The sequence below is a fragment of the Aplidium turbinatum genome, chromosome 9 (genome assembly GCF_918807975.1).
Source record: "Aplidium turbinatum chromosome 9, kaAplTurb1.1, whole genome shotgun sequence".
In the NCBI taxonomy this organism is placed as follows: domain Eukaryota; kingdom Metazoa; phylum Chordata; class Ascidiacea; order Aplousobranchia; family Polyclinidae; genus Aplidium; species Aplidium turbinatum.
In genome coordinates this window covers 23,897,975-23,916,742 of record NC_137480.1, presented here as the reverse complement: position 1 = coordinate 23,916,742, position 18,768 = coordinate 23,897,975, and the positions used below count along the sequence as shown (strand labels likewise).

The 18,768-nt window shown below is 39.1% G+C and overlaps 1 protein-coding gene across 1 annotated transcript in view; it reads right to left on the bottom strand.

Annotated features, from left to right (window-relative positions):
• Positions 1-2,633: 2,633 nt before the first annotated feature.
• The window catches only part of LOC145777154 (uncharacterized), a 28,399-nt gene continuing 12,264 nt past the window's right edge, over positions 2,634-18,768 (bottom strand). Inside the window, exons 3-9 of the mRNA XM_082588458.1 lie at positions 11,928-12,297; positions 11,060-11,167; positions 7,312-7,513; positions 6,369-6,518; positions 5,560-5,812; positions 4,668-4,794; positions 2,634-4,243 (exon numbers count right to left, since the gene is read on the bottom strand). Coding sequence (XP_082444584.1) covers positions 3,881-4,243; positions 4,668-4,794; positions 5,560-5,812; positions 6,369-6,518; positions 7,312-7,513; positions 11,060-11,167; positions 11,928-12,297 — 1,573 coding nt within the window. The 3' untranslated portion in view covers positions 2,634-3,880. The remainder of the gene's footprint in view (positions 4,244-4,667; positions 4,795-5,559; positions 5,813-6,368; positions 6,519-7,311; positions 7,514-11,059; positions 11,168-11,927; positions 12,298-18,768) is intronic.

The window sequence follows — 18,768 nt, the reverse complement described above, 5'->3', positions numbered from 1 at the left end:
GTTTTTGTATTTATGTTAGCCTACTACCAATCAGCAATCAAATAACTTGCTTTAGTTTGTGTGAACGACGCATGTTGATAGAATCCAGTTTCGTAGCACGCACTGTTTGGCAACCAATTCCACTGTGAAACCGACTCATGACTTTTAAAACACTTCCGTCTCAAAAACCCGGCATGCTCTAAAGCTCAAGAAAACGATCTAAACTCAAATATTGCCTTTAATTAAATTCAAAAAGCAAAATTCAGTACCGTAGCGAAAAATTAAAACCCTTTGATAACAGAAACTGGTCGCCTATATTAGTAAATAGAACAATTTTCGTGGCTGAAAACCATGAATTTGCTTATTTGTGTTTTAAGGACTGTAAAGTCGACGACTGGCCTACCACTTTGAACTGTAAAATGAACCAATGGGAGAGTTGAAACTCACTAAAACATAGAATAGTCTTTCTGCCACCTTTTCCTAGACCTGCTGCAATCGTACGAGTGACATCCGTTTTGCAGCCGCAGTGCAGAGCATAATAAGGAGGAAACAAAATTTACTTGGTGGAGTGAACCACACCACCTCGGTGACGAGGTCAGCCTTGCTGGTTCAAATCCGTCTTATTCCGAAATATACCTTCGACGTTCATCACACTTGGCGCCATGAGGGGTTATTAAATCAAAGCACTAAGGGAGCGTTCAAATATTACGTAACGCTGTTTTTCCGAATTTTTGACTCCCCCCTCCCCCATGTGACGCCAACGTAACGTTTTTGTCAACCCCCCCTTCCCCACGTGACGCTTTTCCATTACAAAGCCCGTTTTGCCAGTTTAGGCTATATTAAAATTATGACGTGGAAACACGTGCTGATAAAATATCTTGGTTTGTATGCACCTAAAGCTTACGTTTGAGACATGAAATTTTAGCTATATTTTTTTTTGAAATTAAAACGTTATGTACCTACTGAAAACGTTTAGTAGCCCAGCGTCCAAAATGTTTTGATCCAAACCTTTCATTGTTTGGTTATGTATTGAAAGAAACATCACAAAAGCGCAAAAGAAACCGCAAGGAAAGCTAAGCATCTTCGAATGGGGTCATCAATGCTTTAAAAATGTTTCTATAGCGTATATTGGAGCAGTACTCTCGCTTGTGTGGTTCAAACTTGATGCATAATTGTCTTCTTCAGACTCGCACGTATGAATGTCTTCTACCTGTTGAGAGGTTTGTGTCAAAGTCGTTTGGTTCTTAATGAACTTATGGTCGTTGTTCTATTGCAGACATGTTGTGCAATGTCAGCCCGTTCTTCTGAACGGTCTGCGTGATGTTGTATTGTTGTTCACTCACATCAAAGCAAGCTTTGTGATGTAAGAATGCTGCCTTGCAATTTCGCAATGCGAGGTTTTAAGCACTTAGAACCTGTATGGAATTACGGGAATTCCAGTGATGTACGCGCATACAAAAAATATTGACGCCGTCAGCGTTAACGCAAACGTTCGAAAAACCATACGCCGTATGCGTCAACGCAACTTGTAAAAAAAAGTTGGCTGCGTCAGCATCAGCGCATACACTAGCGTAAACTAATTTTGTTTGCTAGGTGCCAAATATTCACACGGTATAAACCACTCGAAACAAACAAGTTTTATTTTGAATTTCCACGAAGAAACACAAGCATCTGAAAGTGTTCATCTGACATTTTGCTGTGTTTTGATTCCAATATGTCTTTGCCCATTGAAAACATTCTTTCAACTGCACCGCTGGAAGGTATTGGAGTGTTGTAGCGAAAAAAAGACTTTAAAAAGTATGCGTTGACGCTATGCGCTAAAAAACCGCGCATACTTTACGGCGTAGCCTCAAGCGCAAACTATCCAAAAAAATGTGGCCGCAAGCGTTAACGCAAACAAAAAGTCTACGCCGCAAGTCTGCGGCGTATACGTACATCTCTGGGGAATTCCAGTATCGTAGTTGATACTTGATAGAGATTTTGTTGGTGCTGAAGGATATGATTTCAGCTTAATTTAGTATCCAAACGACGATACCAGCCAGCACAAATAAACTACCGTACTCGTAAGCGTTACGTAACGTTTTGCTTGAACCCCCTCCCCCCGATGTGACGCTAACGTAACGCTTTTCATAAACCCCCTCCCCCTCGATAACGTTACGTAATATTTGAACGGTCCCTAAAGTGACGTTACATAATACTTGAGTAGCCAAAATAGAATCTAAGATGAGATGAAAGTTGATTTCGTGAAACGACAAGTAACCTAAATCAATTTTTCGCCGAAAGTATCCGTTTCAAAACATGCCAAGCAGGGACGTAGTCACGGATTGGCTTAAAGCAATCTTTCTCCAAAAATATGATTTTAATACTATACAGTATAACGTTTTAATGACATTGTATTGTCATGTACAAGGACGTTGTGTAAATGTTTTACTGTATTCATCAGCAACATTTTTAAACAAACTTGGTATTTTAAACAAAAATGTTTGCCCCCCCCCAAGCACTTGGCTTTGTCCTCCCATAGTTACGTCACTGCTGACAAGCGCAATCACAACTAAATCATAGCTGCTTTCCTGGCAATACTCACACAGAACGTAGTTGTTGGATGATAAACCGTACCTTTAATCTGTATTCAATTGACTGGCAAAAGCAGCGGTTAAGAACTATGTGGCAAGAACTAGTGGTGCGGTACTGATGAGCCCATCCTCATGGGCGAAACACGTGTCTATCGATAAGTTCTTGCTACACTCGACTGCCGAGAAAAACATGTTTTTGGGAAAAGTCTTGATGGCTAGTGTAGAGGCTACACCGGTATGGATACTGGATAGCGAAACACAATGGTCGCTGTTCTATAGTGAGTAGTCAGGTAGTGCTGAGGCCAAGAAAATCTCTCCTTCTCAACATTGAACTTACTTCTTCCACAATGTTTATTGAAACACAATTGCTGTTCACGAAAAAGTTTTCCATTTCTTGTCAGCTACGGTATAAGTTTAGAAGAGTTTAACTTTACTCAAAAAACACCTGTTAGCCTGTTTTGGCTCACCACCAATAAAGCAAGTACTTAAACATAAAAAATAACATGATTGCATGTTTGGTTTAGAATCTCTTAAGACATGCATGCGAACCATATGGCGGAAAGGAACCTCATACAGTAGAAATCGCCTAATTCGTCACCTCACAAAAATTAAAACAAAAGTGACGATTTAGGTGAACTGACGAATTATGCAAACATGTCAAAATTATAACGGCTTCTGCCGGGACCAATAAAAATATGACAAATGAGGCAAACTGACGAATTAAATGAATTTTACTGTATTGAGTTTTACAGTGGCAATTATGCAATAGTTCAACAAGTGATTGCAGTAAACTATGTTCCGACTAATATGCAAGGAATTGATAAAAGTGTTGAACAAACGTTGAACAACGTAAGAAAAGATACATACAAACGCATGAAGCAAAGTCTTACAGACAACACACACCGCTTACATATCACTTTAATCTCATATCTGACATCTGCATATAAGTAGTAATTCATGACAGTGACCAAAATATGTAAAAGATGAAAGAAAACAATTTGCATCAATCACACGCACAATAGAAAAACTTTCACAATAACTTAACATAAGCAAACTGCGCTTTCAATAGATCTCATCATAAACATGATTGGAACATGATCAGCTTCTGACGAGGCAGGAAAAGCATTCAGTAAAATATTTCAGCGAAGATCATTTAAACATGACTGGATGGGGAACCGAACACTGGTTCTCTTGGTTTAAAACTCGATGCTACACGATTGGCTGCAGCTCCACTTCAAGGAAAACTGAACGACAATGCACAAGCTGTTATGTTTACAAATTTAAAATTGCTGTGATTGAAACAGTTATTTTAAAACACTCATCCATGCTCATATTATAGCAAGAAGCTTCTGGATAGCTCGACGATTATATTCTCTCTGGTGTTCCAGAAATAATTCCAAGTAATCCTGCAAGCAATCTGCATCCCCATCACATAACTCCTCCCAAGACTCCAGTCTGGTCTCCGCAAGGTCCGCCCATGAAGACTCTTTCTCTGAGCTGCTCCGAAGAGGGCCATCGCGCTCTTCATCATCTGTGGATTCCATCTTTGCAAACTTCTCATGCATGCCATGATGCTTCATCATCGAAACGAGAAGATGCTGTTTATCCATGTCCAGACTTACATCTCCCTCTCCTCCGGAAAAGTGGAGGAGATTCTGTACCGCTCTCATATCTTCATCAAACGATGTGACCTGAACAAATTTAATACTTCAGAAGTTAGAAATGGATCAACGCACGGTATCAACTTTAAGCGCCGCATCACTTCTTCGTCGCATCCAGGTTTACTCCGTCTTACTAAAATGATGTGGCGGGAAAGCAAGGAAACCAATCTTCGTGTCCACATTCAGGCATGCCATGCCATAAGTGTCTCGTTAAAAACACAACTATATGCCGTTTTAAGCGTCGTACCAGGGCTCTCACCATTCCGCAACAGATATACGTTTTCTGAGAGGTAGCCTATGCAATAGAGATCGTATCAGAGCAGCCTTAGAGACACACTCGTCTCTACATTACCATATTATTTAAACTTACAAGTGAGTAGTATGTAGTTCTAAAGAAGATTCACAGATTAAATATTTAAGAGGTTGCCTGCTGAGAGAGCCTACAATTACATACCTCGATAGGTTCATCCGTTTTTGGCTTTTTTGCAATCGTCTCCATGACCTGCCTCCTTTCCAAGTAGCCAGCCACCACAGAGAGCTTCTGCTTGCTAGCAAACGACTGCGGGTCAGACTTTATTTCTCTACAAAGTAAAAGATTTAAATTTGAAAATTTAGCATAATCTTCAATTGAATCAAAACTGAACTGTTAACGACCATTCGGTCATGGCTGCATAGAAATCAACCAATTAGCATACAGAATAGTGCACATTGGTGCGATTCAGCAGGACCAGCGCTCTATATCCTACTTCTATAGCCACAAGATCTGCCATTCATGCAGATATTGCCACGTTTGAAAAAAGCAGATCTCAAAAGACAACAAAGAAAAGAACGCCAACTATACAACCACAACCAGCTCTCAAAGGTTGTTAAATGTCCCAAATGCAACCGGACTTTTAAAGGTAGGTGTGGACTCATTAGTCATTTAAGAACTCCATCGTTAGCGTTTATGCAAAGACCGTCATCTTGTAACTAAGACGAGGGATAGCCATGATCACCAACTCTACTTCCACAACCACGCGCATTGTGGTGTTGAACAAGTCATTGTGAGGCAACTGGTCACGTGACTACTAATAAAGTAAATTACGTGGTTGAACCAATATTCCTGCAACCAGGCAGACATGAACGACTGAACGTTGTGAAACGGAAGATGCTACTATTGGAGCGAAATCGATTTTTAATTAGAAAAATGAGGCAGGTAAACTGTTGCTGCGTTATTAACAAGACATCTCATAAAAGGCAGAGCCCCTCGACCCTTGAAGTGGCGAAGAAGGATTAAACGAGGAACAAGACATCTCAATCATACACATAAAATTGACAAGAACTTCTTAAAATTGACAAGCACGTACTTGACAATGTCCGTCACATGGGCGGCAGAATGTCTCATTTCCTCGTGGAACGTTTTAAGGATGGCTTCATATTTGTTGATTGAAAGCTTCACTGCAAACGTGTATCTTGGCCCCCCATAATCTGGTGCGGGTGGGTGAGCGGAGTGGGGGAAGTTGCCCCCAAACACGACAGCCCTTCCATACAGGGGAACCACCTCTGCCACGTAATCATTCTCGGGGGAATCGACATTCAGTTCCATGAAAGCAGTCTCGCCTGAAGATGGATTTGTATCAGAAATAAAAAGTCACTTAAAAAGAAAATAATTCAAGTTAATTAGCCCTGAACAACTTTACACTCTTGTAGACTAAATCCAGGAGTGGGTGCCATATTATCGCGTGGGGAGGGGAGAACTGTAACTCAAAAGTCCAACTAGTGGTCTGCACGAACATGTAAACTTCTTCAAAGCTGTAGACATATCTGCTGAATGTACGTTGTTGTTTTTCTGTTGTTTAAAGCACACAAAATGACTCGGTTGCGACTTGACAGAACTGAATAATTAGATTCTACATAAGCAGACCAACCGACTTGGCTTGTTTTGCATCATATAGGCTACAACAGAACAACGCTACGTTTTAACTTACAGTCGTTGTGTATTGTAACGGGCATGACAAAACATCGATACTTTCGCAAGTGAACACTGCGTAGGCAACACAACGACACAAGCATGAGGCAAAAGATATCTCGATCTCGGCCTAGTTCCGTTGGACTGTCAATAGGCAAATCAACTAGTTAATCCAAGCCAAAAGCACTTGAATGTTAAATATTTCACCGTAATTGCTCGCCGTCCAGTTAGGACTCAAATAGAGCAAGAATGTCAATTCCTTTTCTTCAGAATGCGAAGTGTCGAGGTGGAACCGTGTGTGGTCGGTACTTCGGATAAGGTTGCATGCAACGTCATAAGGATACCACGTGTCTATGCCTGAAACATACGAAACGTTACAACTCCTTCATGGGGGCATTGTTGAAAACGTGTTAATATAGAAGCGGCATTGTGACAGTCCTTCTGCGACTTGAGATCGTACATCGCGAATACATGTTTGTTGGTGGTGCGAGTCTCACACAAGTCAGCAGTTGTGAATGTGAACTGAGTAACCAACAACTGAGCTAGCAACGTTTTAGCAAGTGGCTGCAGTTGGTAAGTGATGAAACTGAGAAAGCAACAACTGAGCAAGCTGAAACTTGGCATGTCACAAGTCAGAAAATTCAGCTTAGCAACCGATGACCAAGCAAGTTCAACGTGAGCACGTAAATCCAATTTGCTGACTTGAAAGTAGCTGAAATGTAATTGCTGAGTTGTTGCATGTCGAGTGGTGCACCAACAAGGAGGGCCCTTTCCAGGGTCTGATGTTGCAACTATGGAAGTTAAAGAAATGCTTCCAAACACTTTTTGTGAATACCGTACACGAAGTAACTGTGATGTCATGTCAAGGTAGTTCAGTAATTTATAAAACAAACTTAGCGTAGCATATAAAGTGATAGTTCATACCGATGCAATAAGCGAAGCCAAGAAGAGTTTGTGAAATGGAACATCTTACAATGCAAACACACACAATTTGATTACAATATCAAAGATTTAAGCTTGGGGTTAAATCCATGGATCACACGCACATCACTTGACATTTGTCTGGTTGGCTTATCTTGGCGTATCTGCTGTCTGGAGTTAGCTACAAAATTATGTTAAAACAAAGTAAGTTGTTCATCAACTAGCCCACCTGATACGTAGGCAGCCACTTGCTTTATCACTGGCCAGAACCTGGTGGCAACAAACTTTTTCACATTGAAACCAGCAATCCACTGGACGTTATCACTGGTCAAGTCCAAGTGGTCATCGTAAAAATACTTTCCATACTTCACAGTAAAAGTACGCAGTGTATCCAGGTCATCCTTGGCAAACAAGCCGTCAAAAACTGCAACCTGCAAACAGCATAAGAAAGTTTAAATTAATGAACTTTGCATTAGGGTGGATTAAAAAAACGACTTTTTGAGTTCAGCTTAGTGCATCTGCCAAAAGATGCAGTTTGGGCTATCTTTAACATTGGTACTTGAAAAAACATTTTTTGACCCCGTTTGACCCCTATTCAAGAGCGCTCTAGTGGCCGCCGAGCCAAAATTCCTTAAATTGGCCATAATGCTTTTTCTAGTGGGTGCAGGCTAATGATTTTGGTGTCTAACCCCACTAAATCAAGTCTTAGGAAGTCACTTCTGCAGTCTAAAATGATGCATGGGCAGCCAAAATTGCATAATGACATTTTTGCTCTAAAAAAAGTGTAACCTAGGTAAAACACATTAGGATATGACCATTTGTGTGCAAACTGGCCTCTAGTCCAATGAGGTGGTCGAGGTGATATGAGGTCCAATAGACTACCGAAGCATACGATAGTGCAGCTGCATGCCGCATATATATTTATTTGATAGTGTAAACTTAACTATTGCATTTATTACAGCTTTAGATATTGTTTATTTCAATGTTTGTAAATATCTGATCACACTTAACTTAATTGAGTTTATATGATGTTTGCTAGAGGCAAAACTATCATTTGGCTTCTGAATAAGCATCCCATTGAACACATCTTGGGTAGTGTGCACACAATCCCCTTGTTTTTTACTTTTTTTTTTACTATTGACTTGTAGATTTGTGAGATTGTTCCACTAGCCAAGAATCTTTGCTGGTCCAAAAATCAGTAGAATTGGGGCACGTTTATGTGGGCCACGATCCCATTCAAATTTTCAGGTTTGCCATTAAGTAAATATTGAATTACCGGTATTTTCACGCTTCTCAGCAGAATTTGTATGTGTCAACAAAATTATATGCATAAAACTTTTACTTGTTCGACTATCTATTGTACAGGGAATTAAAAGAATATGCTTGTCTATACGAGTTGTCTGTGAATTCACATTTTTTATGCGTTGGAATAGCTAAAAATAAAACTCCAGTGAGCGAAAGTGGTCTAAAATTCTAATTTTGCACTGGAAATAAATCAAATAATACACATAAAAGTTAACAATTGGTTAGTAACTTTGCTACATGAAAGCCTGGTATTGAATCTGTGTATATACAGTAACTGCAAACTTTTACTAACACATTTTGTCACAGAAGGCAATGTGATCGACTAGTCTAATCTGTGCAAGAGGTTATTAGTTTTTTCTCTTTCTCAAATTAGGTGTGTCTTTTCTGTTAGCTTCCACTATTTGTAAAGTGTTTTGATAGTGTTCCTCGTTTCTGGCACTATGTAGGTAATCGGTGCTCAGTTTAACTCCATGTTCAGCCACATTGTAAACAGCTTTCTGGTACGAGTCTGATTCAGACCATTTCTCTACTGATAAAGGAAGAAAATCATCATTTATCTCTAAAACATAGAAAAAGAATTGAGAGTCTTTTGTGATAAAATCTGTCAGTTTTGATTCCAGATTGATTTCTGATGGAAAACGTGGTTTCCTGTAGCTAGAGAGTGCCAAACCGATTTGCTGGTATAAAAACAGGATCTGTAGGTTTTACATATTGTATAAGTTCATCAGCTATCTGATGTTTTCCTCTTCCTGAACTTCAGAGCTGAACATCGTAAGAGCTGAGCCAGTAAAACCATCTCAGCAGAGAGATACCAAAATTGACGTTTGAAGCTACATTCAGCAGCATCAGATATCAACTTATGCACTGCTCCATATCTGAGAATGTTCTTGTACATAGTCAAACAGTTCCAAGGAGCATCTACAGCAACACTACACCAAAACCAATATATACACATACAGTAGACGAGTGAAAGAAAGTTCATGAGATCTTTCAGTTTAGCCACTTGTGAAACTGATGTGATAGTTCTCTTCAAAGGTAACTTAGCTTTTTGATTTTCCAGTAGCACCAATTAATAGGAATGAATCAATTTGGCTATCCATCTGGCCTTGTGTGTGGCCCCAGAACGGTAGAGTTTCACATTTTGTAGACCAGGACTGATATAAGCAATGCACAAGTTCATAAGTTATTTATAGTCGCCTCAAATGAACTTGTATTTGCTTTGTGTAAGTTGAGCAACATCATCTTTGAGGTTCTGAATGAGATCGTGTGTTGTTACTGGAAAGCTGTTGATATCCAGTGTACTTAGCAGTTGGCCACTGTGGAATAGAATCCCAGTTCTTGCGGAGTCTCATCAAGATGCTCATTTCTGGTTATTTTGAAACCTCTAGCTTTAAATCTTCAAAGATATGTGACACAACAATTTCACCGATGTGATGTAAACAAGCTGACTAGAGAAGTTCCTTATTTTAAGAGCTACAGTAGAAGCAGTTTTTGTGTTTCTTTTTTAGAGTATTTTTGTTATTTTTCTGCACTAAGAATCGTACTTTCTTTCCTTCTGACTCGTGCGAATGAAATAGAGCCAAATCCGGCTATTGTGGCTGTCTTGTCTGTCATCATTTATTTTAAGAAAGATATGTCTGCATGATTTGATTATAAGCTCCTCAACAAAACACTAACATACTGATTTTGCCTGAACCCGTTGTCATGCATTTTGTGTCCATTACTGTAATGCTATGGATGATTGGATGCACAAATTAAAGGCAGCATTTTTGCAATTAACTTCATATGGTAATTGTTTGCTTCAGTGTATTAACAGCAATACCTTAAGAAGCATTATGAATTTGTTTTTCTTTGCCCTTTTTAAAAAAAAAACAATAAATTTCCAACTTTTTCAAGCATTTTTGCTGAATAAAGGCTCTGATGTCATTTTGCTAGCCCATAGATGATTTTAAACTGCAGAAATGACTTCCCAAGACTTGATTTAGTGGGGATAGACACCAAAACCACAAGCCTGCACCCACTAGAAAAAAAATTATAGCCAATTTAAGGAATTTTGCCTCGGCGGTCACTAGAGAGCTCTTGGATAGGGGTCAAACGGGGTCAAAATTTTTTTTTTCAAGTACCAATGTAAAAGATAGCCCAAACTGCAACTTTTGCCAGATGCACTAAGCTGAACCTAAAAATTTGATTTTTTTGATCCACCCTACTTTGCATGCATGTTATACATTTGATTGATTGATTGAATCGTTATCCTCGGACTGGGAAAGCTTCTTGCAGAGCTTAATCCTGGCAGTTTCGCATACTTGTAGAGGCTTTGAATCACTGACGCAGGCCCGGTCACCGAGATTGACAGAGTGAAGTTTCCAATTGTTGAAGTCTTGTTGCTGGGGAATTATTCCATCCATTAGATGCCGCTGAATGGAGAGCAGTCCTTAACGTGCGTTGCTCAAGCGCACACCCCGAGGGTCGAACCAGCGCCGCTTGATCTTGAAGCTTCTTCGTTCCAGAAGTGACCCGCTAACCAATTGAGCTATCGGGGCGGACAGAGAAAGTTTTATGAAACTCAACTTGTATCATATATGTATGCATAGATTTTAGGAAAAAAATCTGAATACAAATTACACCTAATCCAACTCCATGGTTGAACAAGAACAGAAACGATTATTGCTAACCGACTCTCCAGCTTTATTGAACCTTCTTAAAGTAAGATGTTTGTCCAAATCCAACGCAGGTGGGACATCGGGTTGATCAGTACAAACAAAATCCCTTTTCCTTGCATCCTGACAACAAATAAGAATGTCACTAGATACCTAACTAATATCAAAAGCACCCTTTGTATGAAAACTGCTTGTTAGACGAGAAATATATTTCATCAAGGTAACAAAAAGACAACGCCTTGATTACGTTGGCCACAACTGAACACAGCTGTCAGTGCTCGGAAATTTAGCTTTAAACTTGCGATCACTCGATGTTTTAAGGTTTGTGGATCATTAAGTAATTCAATAACCTCAGCAATCAGCATGGGTCCTTTATACGGGTCTGCTACTATTTGGTGAGTCCGATTCGGTGAGTTCCTAACCTCTAACCCTAACCCTAAAGCGGCAATGATAATTAGGCTACGGTACCCAATAATTTAAAAAAAAAAATTGAAAAAATTCCCCGTTAAGGGATTGGACTCACCGAATCGGACTCACCGAAACGGGCCATTCTGCCTTTATACTGCTACTAGCAGAAATGCCACGAGTTTGCATTACATCCCTTGTAATAAACAACTTGATGCTGTGACAACTCAAAATGTGGATTAAGGGGGAAAGAAGGCAAATCTTCGTGTCTATACTCACGCACGACATTATAAGTAACACCATTCAGGGATGTCGAACTGCCACCCCTTGCAGCATTGGATAGTACAAATAGTTTGAAACTAGCAAACCTTAAACTTGCAACATGTTTCCATCTGTTCAATTGATTTTTATTTTACCAGACAAAATCATTAAAGCAGATAAAGCCATGATCGTATTATCAAGACGTTAATGATCTTACCTTAACTTCATCAAGATACTTGTCGAAGTATGTTCGCTTCTCGAATATAACTTTTGGATCAGAGTAAAACAGTGCAAATATCAAATACTGACCAGATAGCTCATTATTGCTGGGTGACCGAGGGAGATAACGTATGCTGCTGTCCCAAACTACCACTCTGCCTAAGTGTGGTGAAACAACAGCAAATACATCAAAGTCATCCTGGTCTTCATAAAAGAGTACTTCACCATAACTGTTCTTCCTCCAGATGGTGTTGGTAAACGCCACAGCAGAGTAAGCTGTGCCGGGTGCTTGACCAGAGTCACTGTGCAGTTGAGTGACATCGCCACGTCGAGATATTGCAGAATAAATCTCTGACAGTTCAAAACCTCTAAACAAAAGTTTAATCTAATTTTAGAACATCAACTTTAATTTTCCAAGATAAAATTTTAAAATGTGTTCCGTTCCACAATTGATCTTGACATAATGTCAATGCAGATAAAAAAAAGTATATACTGTAATATAATACAAATAAAATGGCCTAACTAAATTAATTATTAGGCTATTAAAGTAAAATAGTGGTCAATGACTACATTCATGGATATGTACAATTGTACGTTAGTAGCCTACAGTACAGGGATGCAACCTAGTTCGTACCCTGAACAGTTCGTACCCTCAAAAGATCGAGAGAAAAAATTAAAAAAAACGAAAGTTGCTGATCGCAGTTTCCGCAAATATTTTAAAATTTTCCCCCTGAAAAGATCGAGAGAAAGATAGCACAAAGCCGAAGTCGCTGAACGCACTTTCCGCTAACCACCGTAACCCTTACCCTAACTCTAACCTTCGCTGATCGCAGTTTCCGCAAATATTTTTCCGTAGTTTCCGCTAACCCTTACCCTAACCATAGAGTAATCTTTGCTCTAACCCTAACCCTCGCTAACCGCAGTTTTCACAAACATTTTTCCACAGTTTCCGCTAACCTTTACCCTAACTCTAACCATAGAGTAATCTATGCTCTAACCTTAACCCTCGCTGATCGCAGTTTCCGCTGATTGCAGTTTCCGCTAGTCGCAGTTTCCGCTTACCCTAACTCAACTCTAACAATTGAGTAATCTATGCTCCCTAACCAGGGTTGAAAAAAACCCGGGTTTTTTTAAAAAAGCCCAACCCGCCCGTTTTTTTTTAAAAAAACCCGGGTTTTTTTAGTTTTTTTAAAAAAAGATGCAAAAAAAAGGTATTCATGCTTATTTCACCTCAAAACTACTTTTTACGAATAAAGTGCCTTTCACTCACAGTACATGCTTGCATAACTCAATAAAATAATGCACTAGGGCTGTTGTTGCTTGAATGTTGCATCCTCCATTAATTTCAAGATCAAGTTGGATGTTGCATCATCCACTGATTTCTATACCAAGTTGATGCTACTGTGGTAGAAATCACATTATTGCATCATTTGCTTTAGATTTGAAGGCAAGGAGCATTTATGCCATCATGTTTAAATATTTTTTATCATTTATATATATATTATTAGGGGGGTATGTTAAAATTAAAAAAATCTGAGTATATACCCCCCAAAATTGTGCCACTGGGTGTAAAAAAACATATTATGAAAAAATTTTTAGGTTGCTCCTCCGGGAACCCCCCGCTACCGGGGGGTCTAACGAGCGATTTCCAAAATGCATGGGATTTGACACCTAACTTTTGAATCGGTGGCCATAGAAAGCTGAGACTGGTCGTAAAAGTTTCGTCTTGAAAAGTTAAGATAGGAATGTAACAGTTTCAGAAGTTTCAGGTGTGTAGTTTGGCCCGTACAAGCCCATTTTGGCCCAAAATGACCCATTTAGCCTACCGCGATAGTACCAAATCAAAAATTTGGCAATAATTGGCCTTAATGAGTTGGAAATGGGCCTAAATTTTTGATTAATAAGCTATGATAGGGTTGCAATATTTTTGCATGAGTCATATATGCCCGACTTGACTATGCTTCAGGCACATCATTTCCTGCAAACATCAGTTCCTGCAAACATCAATGGAAAGAAGCATTTGAAACCAAGGGTATGAAGGTGAATCTTGAAAAAACAAAAGTGATGGTGAGTGGAGCAGAAGGAACAGTTGTTGAGAGCAAAGTAGATCCCTGTGGAATATGTGGCAAGAGAGTGATGAGAAATTCAATGCAATGCAAGGAATGTGGAAAGTGGGTACATGCAAGATGTGCTAATGTCAAGAGAGCCGCAACAAGATTGGCGAAGTGTTTTGTTTGTGGGAAATGCAGTAAAGGAAGGAATGAAGTGGAAGGCCATGATGATGAGTTCTGCCATGGCATCGAAACAGTGACAGACTTCTGTTATCTAGGTGATCGGATAAATGGAAGTGGTGGATGTGAAGCAGCGGTGACAACAAGGGCAAGATTGGGCTGGGCAAAGTTCAGGGAATGTGGGGAAATGTTGTATGGCAGAAAATTCTCACTAAGGATGAAAGGGAAAGTATATCGGAGCTGTGTGCGGCCTGCAATGCTATATGGTAGCGAGACATGGATATTGAGAGAGAGTGAACTGGCAATCCTGAGAAGAACGGAAAGGTCAATGGTGAGAGCAATGTGTGGGGTGAAAACGAGAAGGGAAAAAAGGACTGAAGAATTGTTGGATATGCTAGAGATGAGAGAGACCATAGACCAACTGGCAAGGGCAAATGGAGTAAGATGGTATGGACATGTGATAAGGAGGGAGGAAGGAAGTTTTCTTAGAAAGGCACTAGATCTAAAGGTGGATGGGAAGAGGAAACGCGGTCGACGGTCGTCCAAGAAGAACGTGGAAACAACAAGTGAAGGATGAATTTAAAAAAGTCGGACTGAAGGAGGAAGATGCAAGGGACAGGGTGAAATGGAGAAAAGGGATTAAAACAATTGCTGCGCGGAAACAATCGGCCACCCCCACTAGTGGGGAACAAACCGACGATGGATTATGATGATGATGATGATCAGAGTGTGTTACTTCTTGTTCGTCAATTGATATGTTCAAATCGACATTACCTAAACCAACAATTCTCAGCTTGATCGATGTTTGCTTGCAAGAACACTGTAATGAAGGAGCTTGCTTGCTGTATTCCTTCAATCTTTTGCAAAAGGCTTGGCAACTCAAAAAGGGTCTCTGTTTGGTTTTGGTCCTGCTGCAAATGAGGACACAGGATCGCTGCTAAAAATTGGATCGGCAAGTGATGATGTCCTACAAAACTGGATAATCTACCAGTTCACAACCTGGGTGAAGAACGTAGTGTCGGATTAGTGAACTACAAGATAAATATTTATGGTAAAAGAAATCTTGATACAGTCTCCAGAAGTGTAATTCTCAATAAAAGCACGGATTTACTTAAAAATATTCTGAAGATTGACAAAAAGAAATGGGAAAAATCAGTACAAGACAGCAAAGAAATTAGACTACAATGGAAGGAAAAGATAAAAGCTTATGAAGAAAAAGGTTACTCTGAAAAAGAAGCTCTTAATATCAGAGCAGAGTAAACTTGCTGATTTAGATTTCCTGAAAGCGCAAAATCCACCAGGGCCTTTCACCACTTCTGAGGAAGTGAGTGCTTACCTTCTAAGTGATGTTGTAACAGATCACACATAAAGAACAAAAGACTTTGCACTGAATTTCGCTATGCAAAGAAGACATGCCACTCCCTAAAATCAAGTGCTTCAATATTCCGACTGAAATGAGACTATAAAAATTCCAGATTTGAAGACTATGGCAACAACCTTATCAGCTAGTTAGATAATCCACGTTCATGTGCAACTATAACAATGTTAGACCTCCAAAGTGTGCTTTCTGCTCTGCATTTGCTTACAGAGGCAAATTCAAGCTCCACATCAAATGACCAGGAAGCTGATTCTGCAGCACCAGCCTATCAAGTTGGTGAGTTTGTAGCTGCCATCTGGATTGAAGGAAGTGAATAACACTGGTACCTTGCTAACATTGTTGAAATTGTGAATGATGATGCCTTACTACTTATATACTTCAAGAAGGTTGGCAACAGTAGACATGGAGAAATATGGATTTCCCCTGAAAATCCTGAACTTCTTGTTACTGATACTTATCAGATCATTCATAATAGCTTGGATGTGTCGTATGTCAGATCTGCCCGGATCAAATGCTGTGTTTCAAATGAAACAGTTCAACTATTGAATGAAGCTCTTAATGAAAAGATAAAAAACACTAACTAATTTGATATCTGGAACTACACAATACTTCCATAACATTGGACCTTTGAAACATAACTATGATTATTCTTTATATATGCGTCAGACAAAGCTGTCCATATCCAAAACAAAACAACAAAATAATACACAAACTGCAAATGCACAAACAAACAAACTATCATTTAATATTACATAGCAATAGCCTCCTGTTCTTATTATTTTATCAGTATTTATACAGTATGCTGAATATTATATATATAATACGTCGTATTGGTAACTGACACGTACATATATTTATATTTCAAAAGAGCAAACATGGGCAAGAAAATTGAAAATGCTTTATAATGACTGGCTGTAATACCTATATTTCAATTTTTATGAGATTACCCAAAATGTCTCTGATTTTAAACGTAATGACGTCATATAATCAATCAATTTTCTACAACTAGACATGCATATGATTCATTTGAAAGTACTAATTCGAATCATAACGTTTTAAACAAAAAAATATCCCGATTTCAAACTTATTAAGGTAAAATTTTGAATTTCATACAATCACGATAGGCCAAATAGGCCGTTTTGGACTAAAATGGGCCTGTCCATAGACCTGACACTTCTGAAACTGTTACATTCCTATCTTAACTTTTCAAAACGAAACTTTTGAGACTGGTCCCAGCCTTCTATGACAGCCGGTTCAAATTGTAGGTATCAAATCCCATGTATTTTGACAATCGCTCATAAAACCCCCCAGTAGCGGGGAGTTCCCGGGGGGGCAATCCAAATTTTTTTTCATAATATGTTTTTTTACTCCCAGTGACATAATTTTGGGGGGTACTCAGAGTTTGTACTCAAAATTCGTATTTTAACATACCCCCCTAATATTATATATAGTAATGGATGAGCCATTGAGCGATTGCGTGGCCAATGGCCATTTAGGCAAATGCTCTGAAACAGCCATGAGTTAGAATCCAGAATCTGTAATTGGTAAATAGCCTCCTAAATTGCAATTCACATTATATATACAGACTACAGTAGAGTAGTACTTTCACCAGTTTAACTATAATGCCTTCTTGCATAAATGAGTTTTAGTGTAGTATACACAAGTGACTTGCACTGTACAATATCCAATGCGTTTTCAGTTTATTCTTGGAAATTTACTTCACAATCACATCCTTAAGTCCTAATTTAAAGTTTGTTTTAAGTGCCTTGTAGTGTTTTTGTTCATTTTTTTAATTTTCCAATAAAAACTGGACAAATATGATGCTCTGGGTTTTTTTATGGTTTTTTTTAGAGATGTACCGATATATCGGTATCGGCATCGGTATCGGTGATATCGGCCATTTTTTGAGTATCGGTATCGGCATCGGTATCGGCAAAATTTGGCCGATACTGTGGCCGATACTAAACATGTAAAAAAAGGCGTTTGCTGCGGATTTTTGCAGAAGCAAAGATATTACATAGATTTTTTAAAGTAGTAACTAACACCACATTGATATAGAAAAATAACAACCTGTTCAAATTTTTGATACCTCACACTCCCATGACTTCATGTGCGTACCTCTTGGCATTATTTGCTTACAGTGATTCTTTCACTCAAACAAAACGTTTTGTTTCAGCAGTTTTGCGTTGTTCGATTCTTAAGTTGTGAAGGAGACTCAATTTCTCCAATATTTATCATGCTTTTCTTTGTGTTTCTTTTTATTTCTCAGCAGAGAATAAAACCAGGCCAAGACTACCCAGGTAGCAAAAATGTATACTTTTGCATCGTTTTTACGTTGCTAAACGTTTAAAAAACCATGTAACTTGGTTGTTTTTAGTAAGCTGGTTTTATCAGTTTGTGATTTAATATCCACATTTCGTTGTAATAAACTCACCAAGCTTAAACAATGTCATGGCAGAGTAAGTAGGCTTAAAATGATAGCAATGGGACTACCAATCCTCACTAAACTAATCAATAAATGGTCTTGTTGCGCCTAAGATGACAACCTCATTGTGAAGAAAGGAGCGTTCTTCCCGGCTATCAGCACAAGGCTGAGCACTCACTAGTACAGCGAGCTGTTGCGATTCGCTAACCATAACGGTGTAGCTTCCACGCTAGCCATTTAGACCATTAAATCAACTATATGTTTCTCGGCAGCCGTTTTGTAGCAAGAATTGACATCGACAAGAATTGAAATGGCTAGTGTACGCCCGGACAGCAGAATAACTAAGTGTTATGATTTAATTTAGGGTGCTTTAAACAGAACATTTTTGCACGTAAAGCATTAAATTACCACTTTGGGCCCATAATTTGCTTGCAAAGCACTCGCTTACCTTTCTGGGCCCTTTTGCTAGATATGGGCCCCCAGGACTAAAGATTAACAACTTTAATGCTTGAAATCAGTCGTTTAGAATGGTTTTAGCCAAACATTTTTGCGCGTAAACTATAAAACCAAAATTTCGGGCCCTCCCAACAAACACAGGCTTGGGCCGTCAAGGGTACGCCGTACCCTCCGTACCCCCTCTCATAAGCCTTGGTCATTTTAGGCGCAACAAGACCATTTTGATTAGTTTAGTGAGGATTCGTAGTTTCATTGCTTTCATTTTGAGCATACTTATTCTGCCATGACATTGTTTAAGCTTGGTGAGTTTATTACAACGAAAGGTGGAAATTTAATCAGAAACTGATAG